Source organism: Carcharhinus amblyrhynchos, chromosome 29 (assembly GCF_965287045.1).
Source record: "Carcharhinus amblyrhynchos chromosome 29, sCarAmb.v2.hapA, whole genome shotgun sequence".
Taxonomy (NCBI): Eukaryota; Metazoa; Chordata; class Chondrichthyes; order Carcharhiniformes; family Carcharhinidae; genus Carcharhinus; species Carcharhinus amblyrhynchos.
Window position 1 is genome coordinate 23,532,018 of NC_137352.1, and position 27,859 is coordinate 23,559,876.

A 27,859-nucleotide genomic window follows, 5' to 3' on the forward strand; every position below is an offset into this window, starting at 1 on the left:
GAAGGCAGTAGGGAAGAAGCTGTTCTTAAGTCAGTTGGTACATGATCTCAGAGTCAATGGATGGGAGGCTGGTTTGTTTGATGGACTGGGCTACATTCACGACCCTTTGTAGTTTCTTGCAGTCTTGGGCAAAGCAAGAGCCATACCAAGCTGTGATACATCTGGAAAGGATGCTTTCTATAGTTCATCTGTAAAAATTGGTGAGTCATATAGTGGACAAGCCAAACTTGAGTTCCAGTGGTGAAAGGACTTTATTCAACATACGTTGGAGATCAATCCTCTGCTGCCCTTACAAGGACTTCACCTGCAGCACAAGATTTGCAACACAGGTTATATCGCAGAGTTAAGTAAATCAGTTAAAGCATAAACACTATGTGCTGCAGTTTACCCAGTATGTCTGAACGGTTCCCATAGCTAACTTTTACTCTTCTATTCTAAACTATTACTATTCAAATATACATTTGCCTATTTCCAAAACTGTAAAATGTACATCGAAATATAAATTTAATATCAAATGGATTCATGCATATGTTAGAAGGATTATTAAGCTTGTTTGGCTGTGTCATGAATCCATCTTCCTTTGGCCATCCTGGAGTGAGATTTTTAAAATATATTTCATGGAATGTTAGCATTGCTGGCAAGGCCAGCCTTTATTGTCCATCTCCAGTTACCCTTGAACTCAGCGATTTATGGTTAGGCCACTTCAAAGGCCAGTTAAGAGTCAGCCACATTGCAATCAGCTGATTTCTCTCCCTAAAGGTCATTACTGGACCTGATGGGGCTTTTACAACAACCAAAGATAGGTAATTATCACTGAGACTAGCTTCCAATTCCAGATTTGTTGCTGACTGAATTTGAATGACGCCAGCTGCCATGGTGGGATTTGAACCAGAGAATTAGCCTGGGACTCTGGATGGTTGGATTGGTGATGTTACCATCTCCTCACTTGAACATGAAGTTAGCCAACATAGCACAAGACTTCTCCCACCATCACAAAATAATAAAGAAAAGTAGCTTTACCAACACTGGGCTAGGAATGAACTAGAAACAAGTCATTAAGTTGTGTCCACCTTTCAAAGGCAAATGTTTGTGTTTGTCCCATTATATTGAATGAAGAGGTGAATCTCATAAATTCTTAAAGTAGGAACAGATGTCAACAGCAGACTAAAAGCAGTCCCGCTTTAAGAGCTCGCAGACAGGAGAATTCTTTATCACCGAACATAAACACTGCAGGCTGGTCTCAGAAGAAGAATCCATCCAGTAACAGTTCCTAAATAGCTAAAAGAAACTCTGTCAAAAACTTCCTTCACTGTTTGCCTTCATTTTAGAAGCCCTGCAGCTATTTTCCAACCAAATTGATTGTTTTGTGAGCTGAGCTTAGAGTCAACAGGGAAATATCAGAAACTGCATCACTGTTAAAGCCACGCAGTAACCTGTGATCAGCTAAAGAAGAGCTGCTAAAGATACTGCAGTTCAGAACGATATTAACTCGAAAGGAGCTGCTAAAGTTTATTAGTCACAAGTAGGCTTATACTAACACTGCAATGAAGTTACTGTGAAAATCCCCGAGTCGCCACAATCCAGCATATGTTCAGGCACACTGAGGGAGAATTTAGCACGGCCAATGCACCTAACCAGCACGTCTTTCAGACTGTGGGAGGAAACCGGAGCACCCAGAGGAAACCCACGTAGACACGTAGAGAATTTGCAAATTCCACAAGATAGTGACCAAGGTCAGAATCGATTCCAAATCTGTGGCGCTGTAAGGCAGCAATGCAAGCCATTGTGCCACCATGCCACCGTAATAGCTCCAGACAGCATTAAAAACACATTAGCATGGTGGCACAGTGGCTAGCACTGCAGCCTCACAGCTCCAGTGACCCAGGTGCAATTCCGGCTTTGGGAAACTGTGTGAGGTTTGCACAGTCTCACTGGCCGGAACTTTACTGCCATGCTTGCTCCGGAATCTGGGCGGGCACGGCTCGCAGAGCGGACTTCTCCATTGGCCTCAGGCGGGGTGTTACGAGCCTTGCCTGAGCAAGGTCATAAAATAACGGCCACTATATCTGTGTGGGTTTCCTCCAGGTGTTCCACTTTCCTCCCACACTCCAAACGTGTGCGGGTTTGGCCATGTTGAATTGCCCCTTAGTGTCCCATTAGCCATGGGAAATGTGTGGGGTTATAGGGATAGGGCAGAGTAGAGGAACTAGGTAAGCTACTCTGTCAGAGAGTCAGTGCAAACTCGAGGACCCGAATGGCTACCTCTGACCTGCAGGGGTTTTATGATTCTATTCTATGAAAAAAGTAAGGGTGACCACAAAATTTCCAGACCTCAAAAGGCAGCTGATATCTGAATTTACACTATTCTGACAGTGCATCAAATTGTGTTTTCTGGACATCAGTAGTTCTGAAGCAGAAAACAAGCCATTAAAATTTAAACTGCCACAGGTAACAAAGGCCTCCACAGACTGAACAGGTCAGGTCTGTCTGACAATCATCTGGACTCGGATACAATGGGCTAAACAGCCTCCTTCAATGCTGTAACTATTCTGTAATTCACAGTGACACAGTGGTTAGCACTGCTGCCTCACGGTGCCAGGGACCCAAATTCGATTGGGTCACTATCTATGCAGAGTTTGCACATTCTCCTGTGTCTTCATGGGTTTCGTCTGGGTGCTCCGGTTTCCTCCCACAGTCCAAAAGATGTGCTGGTTAGGTGCATTGGCCATGCTGAATTCTCCTTCAGTGTACCTGAACAGGCGCAGGAGTGTGACGAGCAGGAAATTTTCACAACTTCATTGCAATGTTAATGTAAGCTCCCTTGTGACACTAATAAATAAACTTTAAACTTAAAACTCTGGCCGCCATCTAAAATGCTTGTTGTGGCAAAGTGCATGGTGTAGAATGGTTTTGGTGAGTGATCCAAATGCAATCTACATTTTAGGAGAGAGGTGTATCAGTCTGTCATTGTGAGGGCGGAGGGCATTTATTCTGCTCCTGCAAACCCAAAATATAATCCTTTTATTATCCAGCTCATTCTGATCCTGATGCTATACTCAGATTATGACTTTCATGTTCTTTCCCCGTTGCCTGCAACATTTTTCCGTCAAGTAGCATCCGATTTCCTTATGAAAGTTATAACTGAATCTGATCTCAATGCCCTTTCAAGCAAAGCATTCCAAGTCATAACTCACTGAGCAAAAAACATTCTCTTCATCTCGCCTCTGGTTCTTTGGCCAATTACCTTAAAAAAATGGAGGTTTAGGCACATTCCCAAGAAGATAAAACCAGAAAAGACCATTTGTGAGTCTGTAGCATGCAGTATAATATTATTCAGGGGTTTTAATGAACTCTTACCCAATTTTCCAATGCCCATCTAACCTAAGTTAAGGTCGAATACCCTCAGAAGATGTACCCCCAGTTCTAAATAAGATTTTCTAGATGAAAAGCATAGAAAAGAAAAGGCAGATGTGAGAAACTAAAAGAAAAATTACTGCAATAACTCAGAAATCAGTCAGTTTTATTGAGAGTGCAGACAAGTTGAACCTGCAAGGTATGAATTTTTATGGAGTGAGGTTATTGTGAAATAATCATTCATCTTTCACAGAAGGAATACTGTTTTTTTTTGGTGACTAAACTTTCTCCCTGAAAAATTAAACAGAATTTAGGGTTTTAGGATCTCAGGGGCAAGGGTTGGATTTTATAAGCATGGTGTTGCAATGACTTGTCAGGAAAAGGTTCAGAAATGAGGGCCTGGCAAGAGGTTTATGACCAAGTTGGTTCTCATGAGACATCAGGGATTTGGCTGTCATGTTGGAGCTGTCAGTCTCACCATATCAGGCAGTACTTTGATTTTGATTTGATTTGATTTATTATTGTCACATGCATTAACATACAGTGAAAAGTATTGTTTCTTGCATGTTATAAAGACAAAGCATACCGTTTCTAGAAAAGGAAACAAGAGAGTGCAGAATGTAGTGTTACAGTCATAGCTAGGGTGTAGAGAAAGATCAACTTAATGCAAGGTAGGTCCATTCAAAAGTTTGACGACAGCAGGGAAGAAGTTGTTCTTGAGTTGGTTGGTACGTGACCTCAGAGTTTTGTATCTTTTTCCCAATGGAAGAAAATGGAAGAGAGAATGTCCGGAGTGTGTGGGTCCTTAATTACACTGGCTGCTTTGCCGAGGCAGTGGGAAGTGTAGACAGAGTCAATGGATGGGAGGCTGGTTTGCGTGATGGATTGGGCTACATTCACAATCTTTTGTAATTCCTTGTGGTCGCGGGCAGAGCAGGAGCCATACCAAGCTGTGATACAACCAGAAAGAATGCTTTCTATGGTGCATCTGTAAAAGTTGGTGAGAGTCGTAGTGGACATGCCAAATTTCCTTAGTCTTCTGAGAAAGTAGAGGCATTGGTGGGCTACCTATAGTGTCAGCATGGGGGAATTGGGACAGGTTGTTGGTGATCTGAACACTTAAAAACTTGAGGCTCTCAACCTTTTCTATTTCGTCCCCGTTGATGTAGACAGCTGCATGTTCTCCTCTACGTGTCCTAAAGTCGATGAAAATCTCCTCCATTTTGTTGGCATTGACTTTGTGTGTGAAGAGGAAGAAAGGCCATTGTCACTGGGCCAGTGAGTCCAGAACATGAAGGAGACTGGGATATGCTAGAAGAAGAAGGTGATGGCCTAATGATATTATCGCTAGACTATTGATCCAGAAACTCAGCTAATGTTCTGGAGATCTGGGTTCAAATCTCGCCATGGCAGTTTGTGGAATTTGAGTTCGATATTAAAAAATATCTAGAATTAAGAATCTACTGATGACTGTTGGAGAAACCCATCTGGTTCACTCATGCCCTTTGGGGAAGGAAATCTGCCATCCTTTCCTGGTCTGACCTACATGTGACTCTAGAGCCACAGCAATGTGGTTGACTCTCAACTAAGGATGGGCAATAAATGATGGCCAGCCTGGAATACTCATATCCAACAAATGAATATAAAAAAAAGAGAATTGCAGAATGAGACTTCTTTTTTAATGACCTTTTCTTATGGCAGCCTCCTGTGGGTTGGTGCTGTGGTCAAGTGCAATCCAATGTACAAGCGAGGCCCTTGGACTTGCTTGGAAATGGGCTTTCAGCTGTGCTCCTGGATGATGTTGTCAGGATGGGGTCCTTCCTAACTTGGCACACATCATTCCCCTGGTGCAGAATGAGTGCGTGCTGATTGGGACATCTCACTTCCGTCCTAACTCCGTGAAATAGGTACGGTGCGATCCAATTTCTAGGCCAAGGTATTCAAAGAAACTTTAAGATAGCAGAGTCCAGTTGTACGAGAGGATGGTGAGAGAGAGAGAATTGTGAAGTTGATTAACAGCAGGAGACTGGAGATGAATGAATTTCAAAATTCCTGAGTCAGTGATTGAAGTTTGCTGAACTGTATTTTGGAATATATTACACAGGTTATTATGCGTTGGCTGAAAAGTGCCAAAGCAAACAATAACTCATTTGATATTTTGAAAACGCGATAGGAATAATCCTATTACAGTAATAAAAGAAACGGCTTCACATTAAACCTGCAGTAGACTGCTTCACTTTGGCCTGTCGTAACAAGAGTGATTCTACTCCTGTACAGAGGGAAGGTAATGGAATGCAAGGGAATGTACACTAGTTTGGTACTATGAGACATTGTTGGGTGGCAACATGCTTTTGTGTAGGCGTATAAATTAACACTGGTGCCGAAGCTTTTCTGTAAATTTTGCTTGGGGACAGTTGTGGCATTAGAAAACTGGAACATAGCCAATGCTATTCCACATTGAACAATGTGTGGGGAAATGATAGATGAGTTGCATTTGCCTGCGGGTGGTACTCTGTACCTCTGTGCATTGCCACAAGCCTGTTTGTATTATTGATTGCTGAAGTTGTTATAATTTTTATTCAAAGTTCGTCATTTAATGTTGGGCAGTGAAGTGGTAGGCATGTACATGGTTGTTACTGATAAATTCAGTGAACAAGCTGTTCATTGACTTCAACACAAATTGTTAATTAATCCTTTGTAGACCACCATCAACAGTAATGCTCTCAATGTTTTCTCAGGTTCAGCATTTCCAGTCACTCCCATTAGTTACTTACAATATGGCCTAGCCTTTACTGAAAATTTACTGTCTACTGTCTGTAATAAGTTCACAGAGGCAGAAGTTTCTTCACCAGAATCCCTTTATTTACAATTCCAACAGCAGTTCACTAAATGCTGTCAGCCAACAGTCCACCTTCAGGACTGCCAGAGGAATTGATACACCCGGTTATATACAAAGTAAAGTCTTCTAATTAGCCCATCAATTGGTCCCTTGATCAGGGATTTTGTATTCCAATAGGCTAACCTCAATGGCCTAATTAAACTCACCATACTATCTAGTCAGAAAATAGCATGACTCAACAATAACTTACATTTATATAGCACCTGGAATCATGGAATCCCTACAGTGCAGAAGGATACCATTTGACTCATCAAACCTGCACTGACAACAATCCCACCCAGGCCCTATCCCCTTAATCCCATGAATTTACCCTAACTAGTCCCCTGACATTAAAAGCCAACTTAGCACAGCCAACCAAACTAACTTGCACATCTTTGGAGCGTGGGAGGAAACCGGAGCACCCGGAGGAAACCCACACAGACACGAGGAGAATGTACAAATTCCACACAGACAGTCACCTGAGGCCAGAATTGAACCTGGGTCCCTGGCGCTGTAAGGCAGCAGTGCTAACCACTGTGCCTCCGTGCCTCTTATAAATATAGCAAAAACATCTACGCTTCACAGAAGTGTAATTGGACAAAATTTGGTACTGATGGACTACTTTACATTTCCTTGTGTAATGCTATTGCCATTTTCTGCAGGCAGGTTTTAGACATATGGTCATAAGTCTATGATTGACAATTGTATCATCAATCCTTTTGACTCATTTGACATCTGTGTGTGTCACTTAATGTTTCTACTGCAAAAAGCGCTGGAAGCACAGGCCATTACTTAAAGACTACACACATTGTAGTAATGGAAAGACCTAGTGATTTTTTTTATTCAGTTCTTTGGCTGTGCCAGCTCTTCCATTAGTTTTGTCACAAAAAAATGGCAAGGTTCAGTGGGAGTACATAATGAAGTAATTGGAACTCTTTGAATTGTTTGTTGTGTTTGCTTGGGAGAAGGTGCCTTTTTCTGGATGGATTTTTACATGACACAAGAATGTTGCCATGGTGACCAGTACAGCTAACGCTTTTAGCCAAGTTACATAAAGAGTCATTTCTCTGGCAGGATGAAAAGTAATATGCTATCACTTGCTTCATACTCAGGGAAGTTAGAAGTGGCCGCATAACCCAGTTTTAGCTCACAAGCCACAGAAAGGATTTCCTTTTGGGAATCAAAGCTTTGGACAGAATTCCTGCAGAGGCCATTGCGCCAGGCATTGGTTGGCAGAACTGTTCTGTTGGCTGCCGAAAATGATGTGAACTAACAGGCGATTAAGGAAAGAAAGTTACTTTCTTAAGAGGTTTCCTTTGAGCATCACAGAGAGTTCCGGCCCACGTTCTAGTTCCTAGTCTCAAGCGATAAATGTACATTTGAATAAAATGACCCTTGGGGAGGAAGAGGTAGAATTTCTCTGTGCATTGTATCTAATAAAGGAGTAAAATTGCTTATACAAGAACAGAATCGTAATTGCATCGCAGAGTGTAGTGGGGAAATGGTACACAGAGGAAAGGTAGCAATTTGAAATTGTGCTGCTCCTGTTGTTTGAGGGAGCCACTATCATTTCTGACCTGCGAAAGCTTCTGAGAATGAGGGATGCTTTGAGACTGAACACTGAAGGAAGAGAGGCTTAGGCTCCAGCTGTGATAGCCTCAGTGATTGACTATCTCTCTGATGTTCAGTGTCAGAACATCATGAAGGAGGAAGCAAAGCTGCAATGCAATTCATTGGGAGAGTGGAGGAGAGGGGAAAGCAGACCGTCTGAAAGGAAATTATTTGCAGGTGTTTGTACAATTGATTATCCACTTGTTTTATTTGGCCTTGGCTCCTGCAGAATAGTTAAGTGTATGGTTGAGACTGTAGGGATAGTGGGGGAGAAGGAAAGATTGTAGCCAGAATTCTCCCAAGTTTCATACGAAGGAATCGCGGATTTGTTCTCTCTCAGAGTTACTCTTCTTTACTCTGGTGATGCTTGCCAGCAAACCCAACTCAGTCACTACTTCATGGGTGGCACGGTAGCACAGTGGTCAGCACTGCAGCTTCACAGCTTCAGGGACCTGGGTTTGATTTCCAGTTTGGGTCACTGTCTGTGTGTGGAGTTTGCACATTCTGCTCGTGTCTGCATGGGTTTCCTCCGGGTGCTCCAGTTTCCTCCCACAGTCCAAAGATGTGCGGGCTAGGTTGATTGGCCATGCTTAAAAAAATTGCACTTAGAGTCGTGAGCTGTGTAGGTTAGAAGGATTAGCGGGTAAATATGCAGGGATATGGGGGGTAGGGTCTGGGTGGGATAGTGGGCGGTGCACACTCGATGGGCCGAATGGCCTCCTTCTGCACTGTAGGGTTTCTATGATTCTCCCGTTCCGCCCACCATAGGAATTGTAGCATGCAAGGGGGTGAAACATGCAAAAGTCCACTGACCTTGGGCGGGATTCTTCGGGTTTGAGGCGAGCGTGGCTGGAAATTGCTGCCCTACAAGTGACCATGTCAGTGGGAATTTTCCTCCTTTCAGTGCCAGTGTACCGCTTACTGTGTTGAATGCCGAGTGAGTCTTTAAGAATGGACCTTAGATGCTTGCTATGTGTCCACTTCCACACTGATGTGGAAACTCAATCATTTTAGTTGGATTATGTCCCACGTTTGCCATGGAACCACACGCTTGCTGAGGGGTGGCTGTATCTCACTCCAGTGGGGAAACATCGACAAATATGCAAGACTGTTCTTTCCAATGGAATCCTGGAGAAAGAGTTTTACAGGAGCCAGCCAGATTGAGTTAACGTATCCCATGGGCAAAAATTATAGCCTTCCACCATACAGCGTTTCAAATTTCCACCCTGCTTGTGAGACTTTCTCAGATTTAGCATTTCCAATCACTCCCGTTGGTGATTCCCATATCACTTACAATGAGCTTTACTGCTGAACTTCTAACCAGAAACCTGCATTACATCTGTATCTTTAGCAGAGGTGTGACAGAAATGGAATCAAACAAAGTTTGATACCGATCCACATGAAACAGCAGTGCTAACCACTATGCCACCGTGTTGCCCCATAGTTATTTATCATCTCACAGTGCACTTCTCCTCTCAGAGACAGACTGATTCACACTTCAGTGTGACAAGATCAAATATAACTCACCAAATCATTCAGCAGAGAAGGAGGCCATTCAGCTCAAAGTACCTAAGCCAGCTCTTTTAAAGCTAGCCAATGAGCCCCACTACCTGGCTGTGTTCAAATCAATATCAGTAAATTTGTTTGGTTTGCAATTAAGTGAGCATACAGTGAGCATTTCCACTTTCTCATTGCACTTAGCCCTGATGATAACAACAACCACAAACAATATGCCACCACGTCCCAATGCGTATGCTAAAGATCTACTTTTCCACTCGACCATTTCTCTGAATCAGACAGAACCTATCTTGGTCTGGCTGTTTCTGTCTTGTAGCATATCTCCTGAACCTGACACCAGGCCATGTGTTGATCATACTTTGTTCTGAGCTGGAGAACAAGCATGCGGTTTGACTGCTTATTCTCTCTCTGGCTCCACATTGGCCAGTAGGCTGCCAATTAAACTAGTTACAGGGCCAACATAATGAGTAAGGGTAGCAGAGATCATTCAGATATGACCCACCCAATCTCTTATCTGCAATGAGTTAATGACTCTGTAGCACCAGGCCATACACTGGGTCCTCTAGTTTTACGTATCTCCCAGACTTCCTGGATAGAACTTTTAGCTACTTGAGAACAACATTTCAACAAAAAGTAATATTTTAATATAAACCAAACCAAAGGGTGGCACGGTGATTAGCACTCCTGCCTCACAGTGCCAGGGACCAGTCTTGGGTCACTGTCTGTGTGAAGTTCTCGTGGGTCTGCATGTGTTTCCTCCAGGCGCTCCAATTTCCTCCCACAGTCTGAAAGATGTGCTAGTTAGGTGCATTGAGATGGCGGGAGAAATAGCAAATGCCCTAGTGGTAATATTCCACATTAGTGATTCTCCTGTGGTAAAAATAGTCAGACATAACAAATTAGAGTAATGCCCATCTCAAGCAATCATTGCTCTTGTTTGCACCGGACTAAATCATCAAACCCTTCAATGTTGATTGAGCTGTTTTGCCTATTGACTCAATATTCCATCAGCACAGAAAATGGCTGCACTATTTAACATAACTACGGTAAACAGGATCTGTCCTGGAAAACAACCCATCTCTTTAGCACAGAGTGAAGTGACATGATAACGTGAAGGACGATTTATGAAATTAGACGTCAATTGAAATGAGAGAGTTGATTTTCTGACTTGGCACACACCTGGTAGAGAGACTTGATTACAGCAAGAGAGCTTGGAACCTAAATGATTGAGAACTAATAGGCACTACATATCTGAATTTGTAACACTTGCAGAGGCAAGACTCCCCGCCAGCCGCAGCATCAGAAAATGTACCTGGAAGTTTGTACTTTAAAAGTGCGAGGTGAATCTTCACAGTACAGCATCTATTGCTGTGTAATAGTCTTTGAGCTGGTTAACTATTCATGACTCTTCTGGGGGACTGAAAATAAAATCTTGCTTTTATAACCAAAATTTCCCCAGTGAGATGACAATCTCTCTTCACGACACCTCAAAATTACTTTCTCATTAAAAATGAGTCAAAGTCAATTAAAACCATCACTTGCAGCGCACAGTCTAATCACGGGGGAACCTTGTTATGGCAAAGCCTATCAAGTACACCTCCCAAGTAACAAACAATTTCCTTCATCTCCATTACAGACAGTGGGAAGATTTGAATTTCAATAAGCCAACTTAAAGCTGATTTACCAGTCCCCAGAGCTCATAATAATCCCGTTTCAATGTGATGTAACAAATAGCACTCACTATTAATTGATGTCACCTTGGTTCCTCGGCAGACCCGGGTAAATAAATGTGACACTACAGAGTGCTGCATTGTCAGAGGTGCAAGGGGTGATACACTCTACCTGCTTTGCTGTCTCAGGTGACTATGAAATATTCCATTAACTCGGCTTCCCTTAAAAACATCACCAAACATAAAATGGATGATTTTAACATAAGGGCACAAGCAATAGAAGGAGGAATAGCCATGCAGCGACCTAACACTGCTCCATCACACAGCATGACTTTTTATTTATTCATTCAGTTGTGGAACATGGGCATTGTTGGCTGGTCAGCATTTATTGCCCATCACTAGTTGCCCCTGAGAAGGGGGTGGTGAGCTGCCTTCTTGAATTGCTCTAGTCCGCATGCTGAGGGTTGACCCACAATGCCAATAGGGAGGGAATTCCAGGATTCTTACCCAGCAACTGCAAAGGAACAGCGATATAATTCAAGTTATGACGGTGAGAGGTTTGGGGGGAGGGTGGGTGGATCTTGCAAGTGGCGGTATTCCCATGTATCTGCTGCCCTTGTCCTAGATGGAAGTGGTCATGGGTTTGGAATGTGCTGCCTAAGGAACTTTGGTGAATTGCTGCAGTGCATCTTGTAGATAGTACACACTGCTGCGACTGAGCATTGGTGGTGGAGGGAGTAGATATTTGTGCCAATCAAGCAGGCTGTTTGGTCCCAGATGTTGAAAAGCTTCTTAAATGTTGTTGGAGCTGCACCCATGTAGGCAAGGGGACAAGTATCCATCACTGTCCTGTCTTGTGCCTTGTAGAGGGTGGGCAGGCTTTGGGGCGTCAGGAGCTGAGTTATGCAGCCTCTGACTTGTTCTTGTAGCCATTGTATTTATGTGGTGAATCCAGTTGAGTTTCTGGTTGACCTTCTATCTCAACTCCATTTTCTCACTTTTTCCCTATCCCTTCATTCTTTTAGTGCCTAAGAACCAAATTGTTTGGCCATTCATGTTACGTTTAAGGCTCTCACTGACCTCAATTTGCTGTCACTTTTACTTACACCAAATGGTAAAGGGTCTGGCATTGATGCCTTTCCAGCAAATGATGTGAAAGGACAAGTGGCCACATTCCGTTTTGTACATTCAGCTACACTTGTAATAACAGTAACTCAATGCAGGATGAGAGAGCAGTAATTGAGCCAATCTTTCCTCTCCTTAACTGTGAATATATTTCCGAAAGGTTTGTCCAGAGAAAAATTGCTTTTGCCATTTTCAGAGAACAAGGTTGTATAAAACACTGGCAATACTGAGAGAAGGGTGGAAATCTATTTCTGAGATGGGCTTGGTTGAGGTTAATTAGCGTGAGTTTTCTCTTTCCTCATTAATCATTACAGATGGGATAGGGTAGAAGGTTAGCGCTGGTGCAACAGTGTTTTATGAAAATAGTTTGAAGCACTGATTAATCACTGCAGCCTGATCAGAATTTCCTGGCCAAGCTCACCCCAAAATGGGAAAATCCCACCCGAGGTCAACGAACCTTTCATGTTCAATCCCTCCCCTCTCCCCATACCTGCTACGATTCCCACGGCCAGCCATTTGGAATATTCAACGCTTCATAAGCTTTGCAGTTAGAAATCTAGAATCATGCACATTCTATAATGTTACCTTCTTTTGAATAAATGGACTGTGGTTAAAAAGGTTCACTTCTGCAGATGAGTAATGTGATTCCACAGTGTAGTGGCATTTTTGTCTGTCCTCTGTGTAAACTGCAGTCTGAGATGCTGAGACTGAGAAATAGGTGTAAGCAGTGCCATGGAGAGTGGAAAACAGGGTTAAGCCTTTGGGTCAATGATCTCGTGTCAGGATTCAGTTTTCTTCCTCAACCGAAGCTGCCAGGCCCACTGAGGTTTTTCAACATTTTGAGCAGAATTTCGCTGTCCCGCTCACTGCAGGGATCGCAACGGGCAGGGGCCGGACCGTGCAAAGATTCATTGACTGCGGAAGGGATTTCCTGGTCTTGGTGCGAGTGTGGCCAGAAAATCCCGCCTTTTGTGTTTTTATTTAAAAATTCCAGCTTCCACACAATATCCTTGCTTTTGCATTATGTTATACCTATTGTGTAAGTGTTAACCCACTGAAGCAATTCAGGGAAATAACATCCAGGTACTCTTAATAAAAAATTTATTTATAATCATGTCAAGAAAATCTAAGATGAGATATAATTGTCACCTAAATGCTTGAGATTAACTGTCCCTTTAGATACACACTCTCCTGATTCCCGCACTGATTAAAGTTTATTTATTTGTCATAAGTAAAGCTTAAATTAATATTGCCAAGAAGTTACTATGAAATTCCCCTAGTTGCCACATTCTGGCACCTGTTCGGGTCAATGCACCTAACCCCAGCCTGTGGGAGGAAACCGGAGCAGCCAGAGGAAACCCACGTGGACACGGGGAGAAAGAACAGCCTCCACACAGACAGTGACCCAAGCCGGGAATTGAACCTGGTGCTGTGAGGCAGCCGTGTCACCATGTGAGGCCACTGTGCCGTCATGCTGCCCGTGAACTTGGCATTTATAGAGGGTGTACCTCCACTTCCCTCCACCAGCAGCCTCCTCACCTAAGGTATTGTCTCCAGATTGAAACAAAGTGATCAAGAGAGTAACCATCTCCTAAAGCGCTGTCACTGCCTTGCTGAAGTGACCAATGGGAAGTACTTCTTCCTCTGATCTCCCTTTAGCTCAAACTCTCAGCTTATTGGAGTCAGCATAGCTGAAACCAGCATTTAGAAAGCAGAGATGAAAAACTATGCCCCAGCATTCTGGATGCTGCATGACGCTTCCATTCTTTGTCCCAAAACTAGTTAAGTAACATCTCACTATCTATGTTCAAGGGAAGCCGGCAGCATTTGTTGCCCATTCCCAAGTAGGTTTACATTAACATTGCAATGAAATTACTGTGAAAATCCCCAAGTCACCACACTCCAGCACTTGTTCAGGAACACTGAGGAAGAATTTATCATGAACAATGCAACTAACTAGCACATCTTTCGTGCTGTGGGAGGAAACTGGAGCACCCGGAGGAAACCCACACAGACGCAGGGAGAACGTGCAGACTCCTCACAGATAGTGACCCAAGTTGGGAATCAAGCCTAGGTCCTAGTGGAGTGAAGCAGCAGTGCTAACCACTGTGCCGCCCACAGCACATCACGTTCCCACAACATATTTGCTTCATTTGCTAAGCAGTTTAAATCTGTGCCCTCTCGTCGCTGTAATAAAGGTCTTATGGTAAGGAGTGTGTAAAGTAGGAATGTCTTGTGTGCCTTGTGTAGAATATTTTGAACTCTACTGTCTGTTGAATGTACTGTAGTTCTGAACCTTATGGGGTTTGTGGTAGGTGATGAAGAAATGTAGGACCAACCCTGGAGATGCCGAAGAGACGAGACATCCTCGCAATTGTATTGATTGTTTTACCCTGGACACTGCTCATTACAGTTTGGCACCAAAACACCATCTCACCTCTGCTGGCCCTGAGAAAGGGTAAGTGACGACCAGGCTGAGTGACTCCCCACAATGTTCATTGTTTTAAGTTTAAGTTATTATTGTCACAAGTAGGCTTACATTTACACTGCAATGAAGTTACTGTGAAAATCCCCTAGCCGCCACACTCCGGCACCTGTTCGGGTACACGGAGGGGTAATTTAGCATGGCCAATGCACCTAACCAGCACATCTTTGGACTGTGGGAGAAAACCGGAGTGCCCAGAGGAGACCCACACAGAAATTGGGAGAATGTGCAGATTCTGCGCAGACCGTGGCCCAAGCTAGGAATCAAACCCGGGTCCTTGATGCAAGGAGGCAACAGTACCACTATGTCACTGTACCGCCTTATTTTTAAAATGATTCTTGAAAGAATCTTGAGGAATGATATTCCATTGTGTCCTCTCGATGTAGAAATCTAGGAATCTGGAAAATATAAATTAAGAGATGCAAAAATGAAAATATAAACAGTTTCAGTGTTCACATCACATTCCTCTATTTGCTATGTTAAAGGAGAAACTAACTACGTATCTTAACCCATCTATTAAAATAGCACATATTGTCCTGTAAATAGTAATATTGCAATATTGTTTCTAGGTAATCGAGAAGTGTCCACAACCATTATTTTCTGTTTAGATTGAAACGGGTGGCATGGTGGCACAATGATTAGCATTGTTGCCTCACAGTACCAGGGACCTGGGTTCAATCCTGGCCTTGGGTGACAGTTTGCACATTCTCCCTGTGTCTGTGTGGGTTTCCTGTGGGTTTCCTCTGACAGCTCTAGTTCCCTCCCACATTGCAAAGATGTGCAGATTAGGTTGATTGGCCAAGCTAAATTGCCCCTTAGTGTCAGGATAAATACGTGGGGTTATGGGGATAGGGCCTAGGTGGGATTGTGGTCGGCGCAGACTCAGTGGGCCGAATGGCCTCCTTCTGCCCCATAGGGATTCTGTGAACAGATGACAGAACATTTATAAATTAGAACCATTCCAGAAATGTTGAACTTTGTGTGGATTTGTTATGTTAAATTATCTTTTTTCAATTGTTCTGAACTCCACCAATTGTACATTACACTGCAGCCTCACAGCGCCAGGGACCCGGGTTCAATTCCAACCTCAGGTGCACATTTTCCCCATGCTTGTGTGGGTTTCCTCTGGGTGCTCCAGTTTCTTCTCGCAGTTCACAGATGTGTAGGTTAGGTGGATTGGCCATACTAAATTGCCCCTTAGTATCCAATGATGTGCAGGGTAAATGCATGGGGTTTAAGGGGTGGGATTGTTGTTGGTGCAAGCTCGATGGGTCGAATTTTCTCCTTCTGCATTGTAGGCATTCTATGATAATCTAATGAACAAATTTTTGCCTCTACCAGCCTGCCCCGATTATTCGGGAAACTTGGTCACATTCCACTCAAATTATTGTACGAAGGCAGCATGGTGGCACAGTGGTTAGCAATGCTGCCTCACAGCACCAGGGGCCCGAGTTTGTTTCCCAGCTTGGATCACTGTCTGAGTGGAGTTTACAAGTTCTTTCCATATCTGCGTGGGTTTCCTCCAGGTGCTCTAGTTTCCTCCCACAGTCATGTGTGGGTTAGGTGCATTGGCCATGTCAAATTGCTCCTTAGTGTCCCAGGATGGGTAGGTTGGAGGGATTAGCGGGGTAAATATATGGGGTTACTGGGATTGGGCATGGCTGAGATTGTTGTCAGTGCAGACTCACTGGGCTGAATGGTCTCCTTCTGCACTGTAGCGATTCTATGATTCTATCAATGTCAGAGAGGAGCGGTAACTAGTGTGAGACCTTTCCTGTTGGGCTTCCCTCACTGTGTTCCATCCAAGATATAGGAAAAGCTGTAAGTATCAGGCCAATGACTAGTCACTAAAATGAAAGATTGAGGTGAACATGAATAAGGAAACAATGACTGAACAGGGACAAGGCTGTACAATTAGAGAACGAATGCAACAACAAAAAACATTGGAATATAAATGACAGATCAATCAGTTGTGCAGCAGAGTTAATTAGAAAATCAATCAGAACCAGTCAAGCATTCACAGCTGAAAGAAAGGGGACAGCAGGGTGGCCAAAACTCTGGTAGCATTTTAAAACATACAAGGGTGGCACAGTGGTTAGCACTGCTGCCTCATAGCACCAGGCACCCAGGCTCGATTCCGTCCTTGGGTCACTGTCTGTGTGGAGTTTGCACATTCTCCCCGTGTCTGCATGGGTTTCCTCCGAGTGCTCTGGTTTCCGTCCAGAGTCCAAAGATAGTTGGGTTAGGTTGACTGGCCATGCTAAATTGCCCCTTAGTGTCAGGGGGAACTAGCTAGGGTAAATGCATGGAGTTATGGGGACAGGGCCTGGGTGGGATTGTGGTTGGTGCAGACTTGATGGGCTGAATGGCCTCATTCTGCACTGTAGGGATTCTGTGACACAGATGAAAGGAGCCTGATCCATCGTCCTGAACTATGTTGCCATACAGTGTAACTTCACTTCAATATCATCCTCATTCCTGCCAGGCCTTTCCAACAATCAGTGAGTCTCAGAGCAGAAGCAAAATCAGATCCTAGAGGAACTCAGGGAGTTACGGCAGATGATTGCCTTGTGGAAATTCAACCTCAGTGTTCTAGGTAAGGCCAGACCAAGATGGTATACAGGGAACAGAATGGTATTTCCTGGCATTTATTTAATTACCTTGGAAATATTTTCCACCATTCCATTTGCTTTCACAATGCCCTCACAGTATTGGTCAGGAATCTTCAAAAAGTCAGGCAATGTGACATCTATTGTGCTCCCAACATCAGTTTCACATTCCCCCAAGTTACAACATTTATCTAACTTGATCAACACCTGCCAGATATGGGCCCATTCACCTACTGTGTCTAGAAATGCCATCAGTCATTTTTTCTCATCTAAGGTCCCAACACCTGCTCAAAACTAGGTGTATCTGCAAATTTGTGAGCAGGTCTCCTGATGCTGTCGTCCAGATCATCGATAAAGATGGTGACAAGCATCAGCCCTCATGATAATCATCGTGGGACTCCCTAAATAACCAATCCTCACGGTAGCATAGTGATTAGCACTGCTGCTTCCCAGCTCCAGGAACCTGGGTTCGATTCCTGGCTTGGGTCACTGTCTGTGTGGAGTTTGCACATTCTCCTTGTGTCTGTGTGGGTTTCCTCTGGGTGCTCCGGTTTCCTCTCACAGTCCAAAGATCTGTGGGTTAGATTGATTGGCCATGCTAATATTGCCCCTTAATGTCCTGAGATGTGTAGGTGAGGGGGATTAGCGGGTAAATATGTAGGGATAAGAGGTTAGGGCCTGAGTGGGATTGTGGTTGGTGCAGACTTGATGGGCCAAATGGCCGCTTTCTGCACTGTAGGATTTCTATGATTCTATGAGAATCACCAATATTGATAGCTACTCTTCTGTCCATGACAATCCCATTGGTTCTTATCCAAACCAAAACCTGCCTGTTAACCCCATATGACTCAATCTTATTTAGTAGCCTTAACATAATGAAGACTATCCTGGTCCATGAAGATACATTCCAATGAATTTATAGAATGTACAGAGGAGACGGTGACGCAGTAGGATTATTACTGGACTAATCCAAAGATCCAGGGTAATGCCCTGGGGACCTAGGTTTGAATCCTATCATGGCAAAATTTGAATTAAATTAAGATCTGGAATTAAAAGTTTAATAATGACCATTGTTGCAAAAACCCACCTCGTTCACTAATGTCCTTTAGTGAAGGAAATGTGCCGTCCTTACCTGATCTGGCCTACATGTGACTCCGGACCTACAGCAATGTGGTTGGCTCTGAAAAATGCCCTCTGAAATGACCCACTCAGTTCAAGGGCAATTAGGGATGGGCAATAAATATTAGCACAGCCAGCAACGCCCAGATCCCATGAACAAGTAAAAAAAATCTTAACTTCATCCTGAGCGCAGTTTATATATTATGAGGTTCAAATGTACACATAACATTTTCAGCCAATCTTTGACTCTTCAGTTGCTGCTATTCGATGTTCTGGGTTGTTCATGTTATGCCTTTTTGGTACAGATGTTCATTGTCATTCAGTGTATGGCTTGCCTGAAGGAGCTCATTAGCTCATTGTCTGTTAATATTTCACCCTCAGCTATTTTTTCTTCGCATTTTTTTTGGTTTGTCATTGCTTTCCACGGTGAGGAGGCAGGTCCCAAGTTTTCCTCAGCCATACTGGGAATCAAACTTGTGCCATTGGTGTCATTCTGAACCACATGCTTGCCATTTGCCAACTAAACCAGCCGGTGCACCAAGCATAAATCCACGGGCTGAATAAATAAATCATATTTAATTCCTCAGTTAATCTCAGGCTACCTGCCCTGGAATTGTATGAAATTTAATTAGACAATTCTGTCTAATTGTCCGACAGAAAAAAAACAGGTGGAATCTGGCCTCCGCGTAGCAATTGATTTTGCTGCCACATGACTCACCGATTTTGCAATTTTCTTTGAGGATATTAATTAGGTCACAGATAAAACCAAAGTATTTACACTTTAGTCAGCCTCTTGATTGGAAATCAAATCTAATTTCTGTTAATCTATCTTCAAGCCTATTTTCTAAATGAATGGATGTCCAGTACTCAAAATTAAGTATGAGAAATGAAGAATTTAAAATACTCGTGAAGAAGTTTGTTGGCGATGCATAAATTAGTTGGGTAGTTAATAAGAACATAAGAAATAGGAGCAGGAGTAGGCCGTCTAGCCCTTCGAGCCTGCCCCGCCATTCAATAAGATCATGGCTGATCTGTCGTGGCTCAGTTCCACATTCCCACCCTCTCCCCATAACCTTTAATCCCCCTGCCTATCAAAAACCTATCAACCCGCGTCTTAAAAATATTGAGTGAGGCAGCCTCCACCACTTCAACGGGCAGAGAATTCCAGAGATTCACCACCCTTTGAGTGAAGAAGTTCCTCCTCAACTCCGTTCTAAACCGCCCCCCCTTTATCCTGAGGCTGTGCCCTCTCGTCCTACTGTCCTTTCTGAGCGGGAAGAGCCTCTCCACCTCTATCCTATCCATCCCATTCAACATCTTATACGACTCAATGAGATCTCCCCTCATTCTTCTAAACTCTAACGAGTACAAGCCTAGTTTATTCAGCCTCTCCTCATAGTTCAACCCCCTCAACTCCGGAATCAGCCTAGTAAACCTCCTCCTTTTTGATAGCAAAAAGGATTGCTGTTGACTGCAAGAAGGTATAAATGGCCAGGTCAGGTGGGCAGAAAAGTGGTAAATGGAGTTCACCAAGCCTCATGTCAAAAGGTCAAATTACGCAAATGTCTACACAATAAACCGAAGGATACTTTGAGATATAGTGGAAGGGAGGGACCTTGGAGTGAACATCTACAGATTCCTGAAGATAGCGGGAGAGGTTGATAAGTTGCTTAAAAAGTGATATGAAATCCTTTCATTTATTTGCTGAGGCATAGATATAGTAACAGGGTGGCCCAGTGGGTTAGCGTTACTGGCTCACAGCGCCAAGGACCCAGGTTCCATTCCGGCCTTGAGTGACTGTGTGAAGTTTGTACATTTTCCCTGCGTCTGCGTGGGTGCTCCAATTTCCTTCCACAGTCCAAAGCTGTGGAGGGTAAATGATTGCTAAATTGTCCATTAGAAAAGGGGGATTTGTGGGGTAGTTATATGGAGTTACAGGGATAGAGCCTGGGTGCAGACTCAATGAGCCAAATGGCCTTCTTCTGCACTTTAGGGATTCTATGAGGGAGGGTTAATTGGAACTATATAAAACATTAGTTAGGCCACAGCACTCTTATGGTCACCTTATTACAGAAAGTATGTGATTGCTTTAGAGAAGAGGAGAGGAGATTTACAAGGACGTTCCAGAACTGGAAAATTGAAGCAATGAGGAAAGTTTGAATAGGCTGGTGAAACAGAGGTAGCCGAAGGGAAATTTGATTGAAATGTACGAAGTTGTGAGAGGACTGGATAGGAAGGGCCTACTTACTTCAGCAGAAAGGTCAGTGACTAGGAGAAAAAGACTTAAAGTGATTGGCTGAAAGATTAGAGGGAAGATGAGGAAATGTTTTTTCACCCAGAGTTTGAGGGAGTTTGGAACGCACTGCCTGAAAGGGTAGCAGAGACAGAAACCCTCAATCATTTAAAAGGCGTGCACCTCAAGTGCCGTGACCTGCAAGGATGTGGGCCAGATGCTGGAAAGAGGGATTAGATTGAGTGGCTTGTTTCACAATTGGTGCAGACACAATGCCACACACATGGGGTCTTTCTCTGCAGGGATCTCTGATTGTCTGATATTTATTTAAATTAAATGTAATTAAATATTACACCACTATGGCAAACATTGCATTGCTAGATAATGGACCTGTTCTGGTCAATCACATCCTTCCAGGTTGGAAACACAAGTCCCATTAGCAGATAACACATATGAGGTAAAATGTGGGAATTCATACCTGCCTGGGAGAGTACGGCTCAGATATGAACCAATGGAAGTTCCCATGCATGTAGTTTTAATGATTATATAGCAGTTGATACATAAGTGCAGATTAGCAGTGTTAGTAATAGAGGAAATGCAACATGATCTTGTATGATTAGTTGAACACATATTGTGTAAACAAAAGTATTAACTTGCCTCTGTAAATGGGTTACTCCATATATTTACACAAATTAAACATATGTGCTCTAACAATCAATATATTTGTTCTGCCCTCTTTCCAATACATCCAAATCATCCACAGCCCTTGATAAAGGAGATCAGAACTTGGCCATTAGCAGCTGCTAATGGTGTTCTGTAATTATAGACTCCAGACACACAAAGCCCAGTTTTTAAAGTTTAAAGTTAAAGCTTATTTATTAGTGCCACAAGTGGGTTTACATTACCACTGCAATGAAGTTATCGTGAAAAGCCCCTCATTGTACACTCCAGTGCCTGTTTGGGTTCCCTGAGAGAGAATTTAGCACGGCCAATGCACCTAACCAGCACATCTGTAACACTGCAGCAGGAAAACAGAGCACCCAGAGAGAACACTTGTAGACGTAGGCCGAGAACGCAAGCTCTGCACAGACATTGACCCAAGTCAGGAATCAAACCTGGATCCCTAGCGTTGTGAGATAGCAGTGCTAACCATTACGCCACTGTGCCACCCAGGTTGTCTTATCATCATTGTTTTATCACCTATTTCATTTGGTCTGGCACTCAATATCCAGTCAGTCCCCTTTGAAGTGAAAATGAAGTCTGACATTAGCTAGATGCAGAATTGTGATCATGCAAACTCTGTGGTGCCAAAAGTTATCTTTTACACTTAAGAACTGTATTGGACACATCACTGTGTGTGCCATCTTGGCTTTGTCGGGTCAGAAGGTGATGCCTTCAGCCCCATACTGGGGCACAGCACACAAAATGAGCTGTGCAGTACAAAACTGAGTGCCACACTGTCTGGGGTGCCATCCTCTGGATGAATCAATGAGGCACAGCCCAATCTGAATGGTTGGGTAGATGCTAAAGATCCTACAGTATTATTAAAATAAGAGTATTGAATTCTCCTGATACACAGGTCAATGTGACCAAAAAAAAAGTGCTATTCATTTCATTTCAAGCATCCCTTTGTGCAAAACAGCTACAGCTATTAGTAGTTGCATTGCAAAAGTAATTCCTTTGCTAAAGTGCTTTGATTTGTTTTAACCTGATAATATACTTCATAAATGCAAGTGTAATCATTATATATTATGTCGTATTGCACAGAAACATGATATAAGCACACAACGCAATCAGTGGATTGTGTAATGTAGAGTGCCATCTAGTGATGGCGTCTGAGCTACTCTTTACAGTTAGTAACAGACATAAGGCAATTGCCAAGAAGAAATCTTAGAGCATTGAACAGTACAGCACAGTGACAGGCCCTTTGGCCCACGATGTTGTGCTGAACATGGCACCAAATTAAACTAATCCTTTCTGCCTGCCCTTGGTCCATATCCTTCTATCCTTGCATATTATCTAAAAGCCCCTTAAATGCCCCTATCGTATCTGCCTCCACCACCACCCCTGGCAGCGCGTTCCAGGCACCTACCACTCGCTGTATACAAAAACTTGCCTCCTTTGAACTTTCCCACCTCATTCACCCTAATATCCCTCCTAATATTAGACATGTCAACTCCGGGAAGAAGATTCTAACTGTCAACCCTATTTATATCTCTCATAATCTTATAGACTTTGAAGTCAAGAATGTCCTCAGTCAGTGTAAAGTTTACAAACTTAAGATTTGTCTTTTTTTTCAGATGACGGGAGTGAGAATGGCAACCGCCGGGATCTTGGTCAGTCATCAGGCTCCAAGGAATATTGTCCGTCAGATAAGGATATTGTGGAGGTGATCAGGACAGAGTATGTTTATACGCGGCCCCCTCCCTGGTCAGATATCCTCCCCACCATTCACGTCATCACTCCAACTTACAGCAGGCCTGTACAGAAGGCAGAACTGACGAGGGTCGCTAACACCCTACTTCACGTGCCCAACCTCCACTGGATAGTGGTGGAGGACGCGCAGAGGAGAACAACACTGGTGACCCGGCTCCTCAAGGAGACGGGCCTTAACTACACGCACTTGAATGTAGAAACTCCACGCAGTTACAAGCTGAGAGGGGACATTCGGGATCCTCGTTTCCCACGTGGCACAATGCAAAGGAACCTGGCACTGAGATGGCTTCGGGAAATGTTCAATTTAAACAACACACAGCAAGGCATCATATATTTTGCAGATGACGACAACACATACAGCTTAGAGTTGTTTGAAGAGGTAAGGTCGGTTTCATAACAATGGCTATTAGAGCACGTGATGTGTTTGGTCTGAGCAAAAGATTCAGATAGTGTCTAAATCCACGGCAGGAATCATTTTGTTCAAAATCATTATCTGAATCCTCAGGCTGCAGACTTTAACTCCCTTCTGTCTGTTCCCTTGTGATATTGGGCCATTAAGATATGACTTGATTTGATTTATTATTGTCATAAGTATTAGCATAAAGTATTGTTTCTTGCACACTATATAGGCAAAGCATAACGTTCATAGACAAGGAAAGGAGAAGGTGCAGAATGTAGTATTACAGTCATAGCTAGGGTGATTCAAAAGTCTGATGGCAGCAGGGGAGAAGCTGTTATTGAGCTGGTTGTACGAGTCCACTTGTTATAACAATCCCATAGAGGGGACAAATTTCCTCTCCTGACCGCCATTGAATAGAATGGGATTTTCCAGCCTCATTCGTCCCGAAACCAAAGAATTCCATCTGAGCTCAACAGACTTTTCCATGTTCCACCCCTCGGCCACTCCAATTCCCATGGCAGACAGAACGGTAAAATTCCAGCCATAGTGTTTGTATAAATAAGATTTCTGGGTCAAATAGCCTCTGGTCAATCAGAGTCTTTTACATCCTAGAATCATAGAATCCCTACAGTGAAGAAGGAGGCCATTTAGCCCATCAAGCCTGCATCAACCCACCCAAGCCTAACTCTGTAACCCCATGCATTTAATACTGAGGGAAAATTTAGCATGGACAATCCACCTAACCTGCACATCTTTTGACTGTGGGAGGAAACAGGAGCACCCAGAGGAAACCCACACAGACACAGGGGGAATCAGCAGACTCCACACAGACAGTCACCTGAGGCCAGAATTGAACCCAGGTCTCTGGCACTGTGAGGCAGCAGCACTAACCGCTGTGCCACCACATCCTCATGTAAAATGTATGTTTTTTTTTGTCTAGGAAAGTGTCCATTTCTTCTTATTAGCTTTATGGAATAACATGTATACCTAGGAAACACAAACTCAAAGTGATTGGAAAGAGTTGCAAGCATTAAATTTAACTTTGTACCTCAGGTGATTATAATGCACCTGTTCCTTAAAGAATGACATCTGAAATCCAATTTTAGTTAGCCAGATCTTTCCTGTCAATATCTCACTGCATAAATAAGTATTCACACATTTGACACTTTCACATTCTTGCTGTTTGTCCGGCTAAGTATTATATTCCGCTGTGACCTTTATGACTCCCTGGTGGTAGTGACAGCAATGGAAGAAGGAGTCATGTCTAAAAGGAGTGGGTAATTTAGGGTTTGGAGATAGAGGAAGGTGAAGTTATTCTGTTTGATACAGGGCACTGAAGTTAAGGAGTCTTCAATATGCTCCACTGAGGGCCAAAGAGGGAAGAGTTTTGCTCTTCACTCTTCAAGTAAAGCCTCATTCGGATCAATCTGCATCCAGTTTCAAGAGCATCTCAGGAAGGATATACTGATCTTACAGAGGGTTCAGTATCAGTTCAGCAGAATTACTCAGGAAGTTAGAAGATTAAATGTCAGTGACAGGTTACAGAATGTTTACTGGTATTCCACTGGGTACAGAAGATTGATGGGTAAGGTGATCAAGGAGTTCAAGATGTTAAAGACTACATTATGAAGCACAAAAGGTAGTAGAAAACTGAAATTGTACTCCCTCAAAGTGGATCCTATGACAATTGGAGCTTCCAAGACTGAGATCGATTGGATTTTGTTAGGTAAAGGTATCAGGAAGATGGAACTAAAAGAACAAAATGTATTTTTTTCTATAACAGCAGTATGTGGTCTACATAGAAACTCTTTGTGGAAAAAACTATGGATCGTAGAATCCCTACAGTGTAGAAGGAGGCCATTTAGCCCATCGAGTCTGCAATGACAACAATCCCACAGAGACCCTATCCCTGTAACCCCACGTATTTACCCTGCTGACCCCTCTGACACTAAGGGGAAATTTAGCATGACCAGGTCAACCCTACCTGCATATTTTTGGAGTGTGGGAGGAAACAGGAGTGCCAGAGGAAACACACACAGACACAGGGAGAACGTGCAAACTCCACACAGACAGTGACCCAAGGCTGGAATTGAACCCAGATCCCTGGCACTGTGAGGCAGCAGCACGAATCACTGTGCCACCGTGCCCAATCTACTGACTTTAATGCCCAATTCCTGATATGTGCTCCCAGCACACTAAGCTACATTGAATCAATCTGCACTGAGTCCACTCGAAAATCTGCCAGCAACCTCGCCATTCAAATGTTAAAATCCCATCAGTGTATTTTCCGCAAAAATGATTGTGCTTTGGCCCATTACGGATGGCTTTAACTTTACTATGATACGCAGAAATGTTTTACCTCAGAACGAGCAGAGCAAGCGAGTGGTAATGCTGCAGGGCCAGTATTTGCAAATCTGACCACTCTTGCAGCAGTACATGGACCATTGTGCCTCAACTTGAGAAACAATGTTCAGCCCATTAGGATTGTAACAATATGTAATGTAGCTTGCATAAATTGCAATGCTTTATACCCACAGTGCCAGTGTAATGATAAATATGGTAATAAGACATTGACAAATGAAAGATAATTCCTATCATTTACTTTTCACTAATATTGCACTTAACTTTGCATCTTTGACATTTATCGTGTCCTTTCAAGCGTTATTAAGAGTCTGGTTATCAAAGCTGAACCTTTCGACACTTCCAATTTATTTTTTGACAATATATCTTCACATGACATATTCACTGATACAAGGAATCCTTCACAACAACAAAATTGAGTCTCTTTGTGCCCGATTTTAACTTCTGTGTGAGTGCAAATCTATACCCTACACTAAATAACTAGTCTATGAAATTCCGGTCAGTTGCATCAAGTTCTTGAAGCAGAATATCACTCGAGTGGTTAGAGTAAAATCGCTAGAAGATAACACAAAATGTCGGGTGAGATTTTATGGCCTTACTCATCCCAAAATCGCAAAATCTCGCCCAAGGTCAACAGATCTTTCCATGGTCCACCCCTTATCTGCCCCAATTGCCACGTGGGTAGGGCAATAAAATTCCAGCCATCATGTCTGTTATGGTGCAAGTGGAGAGGGCAGTTTACTTACACACTGCAAATTTCACAAACAGGTCCATTGCATCTGCACCGACTCTCCAATGTAACGCAGCATATTTACTCCACTAATCCCACTAACCTACATATCTTCTGACACAAGGGGCAATTTACCCAACCTGCACACCTTTGGACTGTGGGAGGAAACCAGGGCACCCAAAGGAAACCCACGCAAACACAGCAGAATGAGAAGATAAAAATAATTTGTTGACACCTTAAGCTCCCATTGTTACTCCAGTAATGAACCAAGTTGATTCAATACTACTCTTGTGATTTTTTAAAAAAAATATACTAATTACACGCATATTTCATTTGAAACTACTCAATGGATTCTAAAACTATTAATGTATTCTTCTGTGCTTGGGTGGGGCGGCACGGTGGCATAACGTTGAGCACTATTGCCTCGCAGCACCGGGGACCTAGGTTCGATTCCCAGCTTAGGTCACTGTCTGTGTGGTGTTTGCACATTCTTCCCATGTCTGTGTGGGTTTCCTTTGGGTGCTCTGGTTTCCTCTCACAGCCCAAAGAGATGCAAGTAAGGTGAATTGGCCATGCCAAATTCTCCCTGAGTGTACCCGAACAGGTGCCAGAGTGTGGCAACTAGGGAAGTTTCATAGTAACTTCACTGTAGTGTTAATGTAAGACTACTTGTGACTAATAAATCAACTTTATTTTAGGGAAAAACACAAGAACCTGTGATCTGTCCAAAGTCCCAAAACAACAATGCAGAAATCTGTTCTTAATCTTCCAGTATGCCAGCCATGATAGCTTTATGCTGAGTGTGGTTTCTGCTTAATCATCCGTGTGAAGTTAATCAAAATATCCATTAAGGCTTCTTTCTTTCTGTAAATGTTCCTGACATGGTCACATTTTGCAGTATGGTATCTTTAAGAGATGTCCCCTACATGCTTTGCTGGATCTTTAGAAATTCCACGCTGGATCTTAGTTAATTAGCATTTAAGTCGATAACTGCAGTAAAGGCAAACCAAGAATCTCTTCTAGACTTCATTTTCTGCTGGAATGGGAAAGGTTTCTTCCCAAAACTCGGGCAGGGTATGTGAGAAGGCGGCCTCAGCTGAAAAGACAGATGATTCCTGCAGCGAGTAGAACATTCCAAACTGGACAATTAAATATTGGCTCTGCAAACTGATGATCCCTTTACATGGCAGTAAAATTATGTTAATATATTCACTTGTTAATTTGAAAAGCCGCATTGGTTTAAAATGAGGTTTTAAAGCCATCAGCTGTTATCAGTCAACACAGTATTGGGGACATCTGTATTACCCAACACATTGCTGATTAAAATGGA

General features: G+C 43.2%; 1 protein-coding gene across 1 annotated transcript in view; it reads left to right on the forward strand.

The window, feature by feature from the left end:
• LOC145359813 (galactosylgalactosylxylosylprotein 3-beta-glucuronosyltransferase 1) overlaps window positions 1-27,859 on the forward strand; it is a 176,912-nt gene that overhangs the window by 116,253 nt on the left and 32,800 nt on the right. Inside the window, exons 2-3 of the mRNA XM_080214591.1 lie at window positions 14,472-14,614; window positions 22,903-23,417. Of these exons, the coding sequence (XP_080070717.1) occupies window positions 14,503-14,614; window positions 22,903-23,417 (627 nt within the window). The 5' untranslated portion in view covers window positions 14,472-14,502. The remainder of the gene's footprint in view (window positions 1-14,471; window positions 14,615-22,902; window positions 23,418-27,859) is intronic.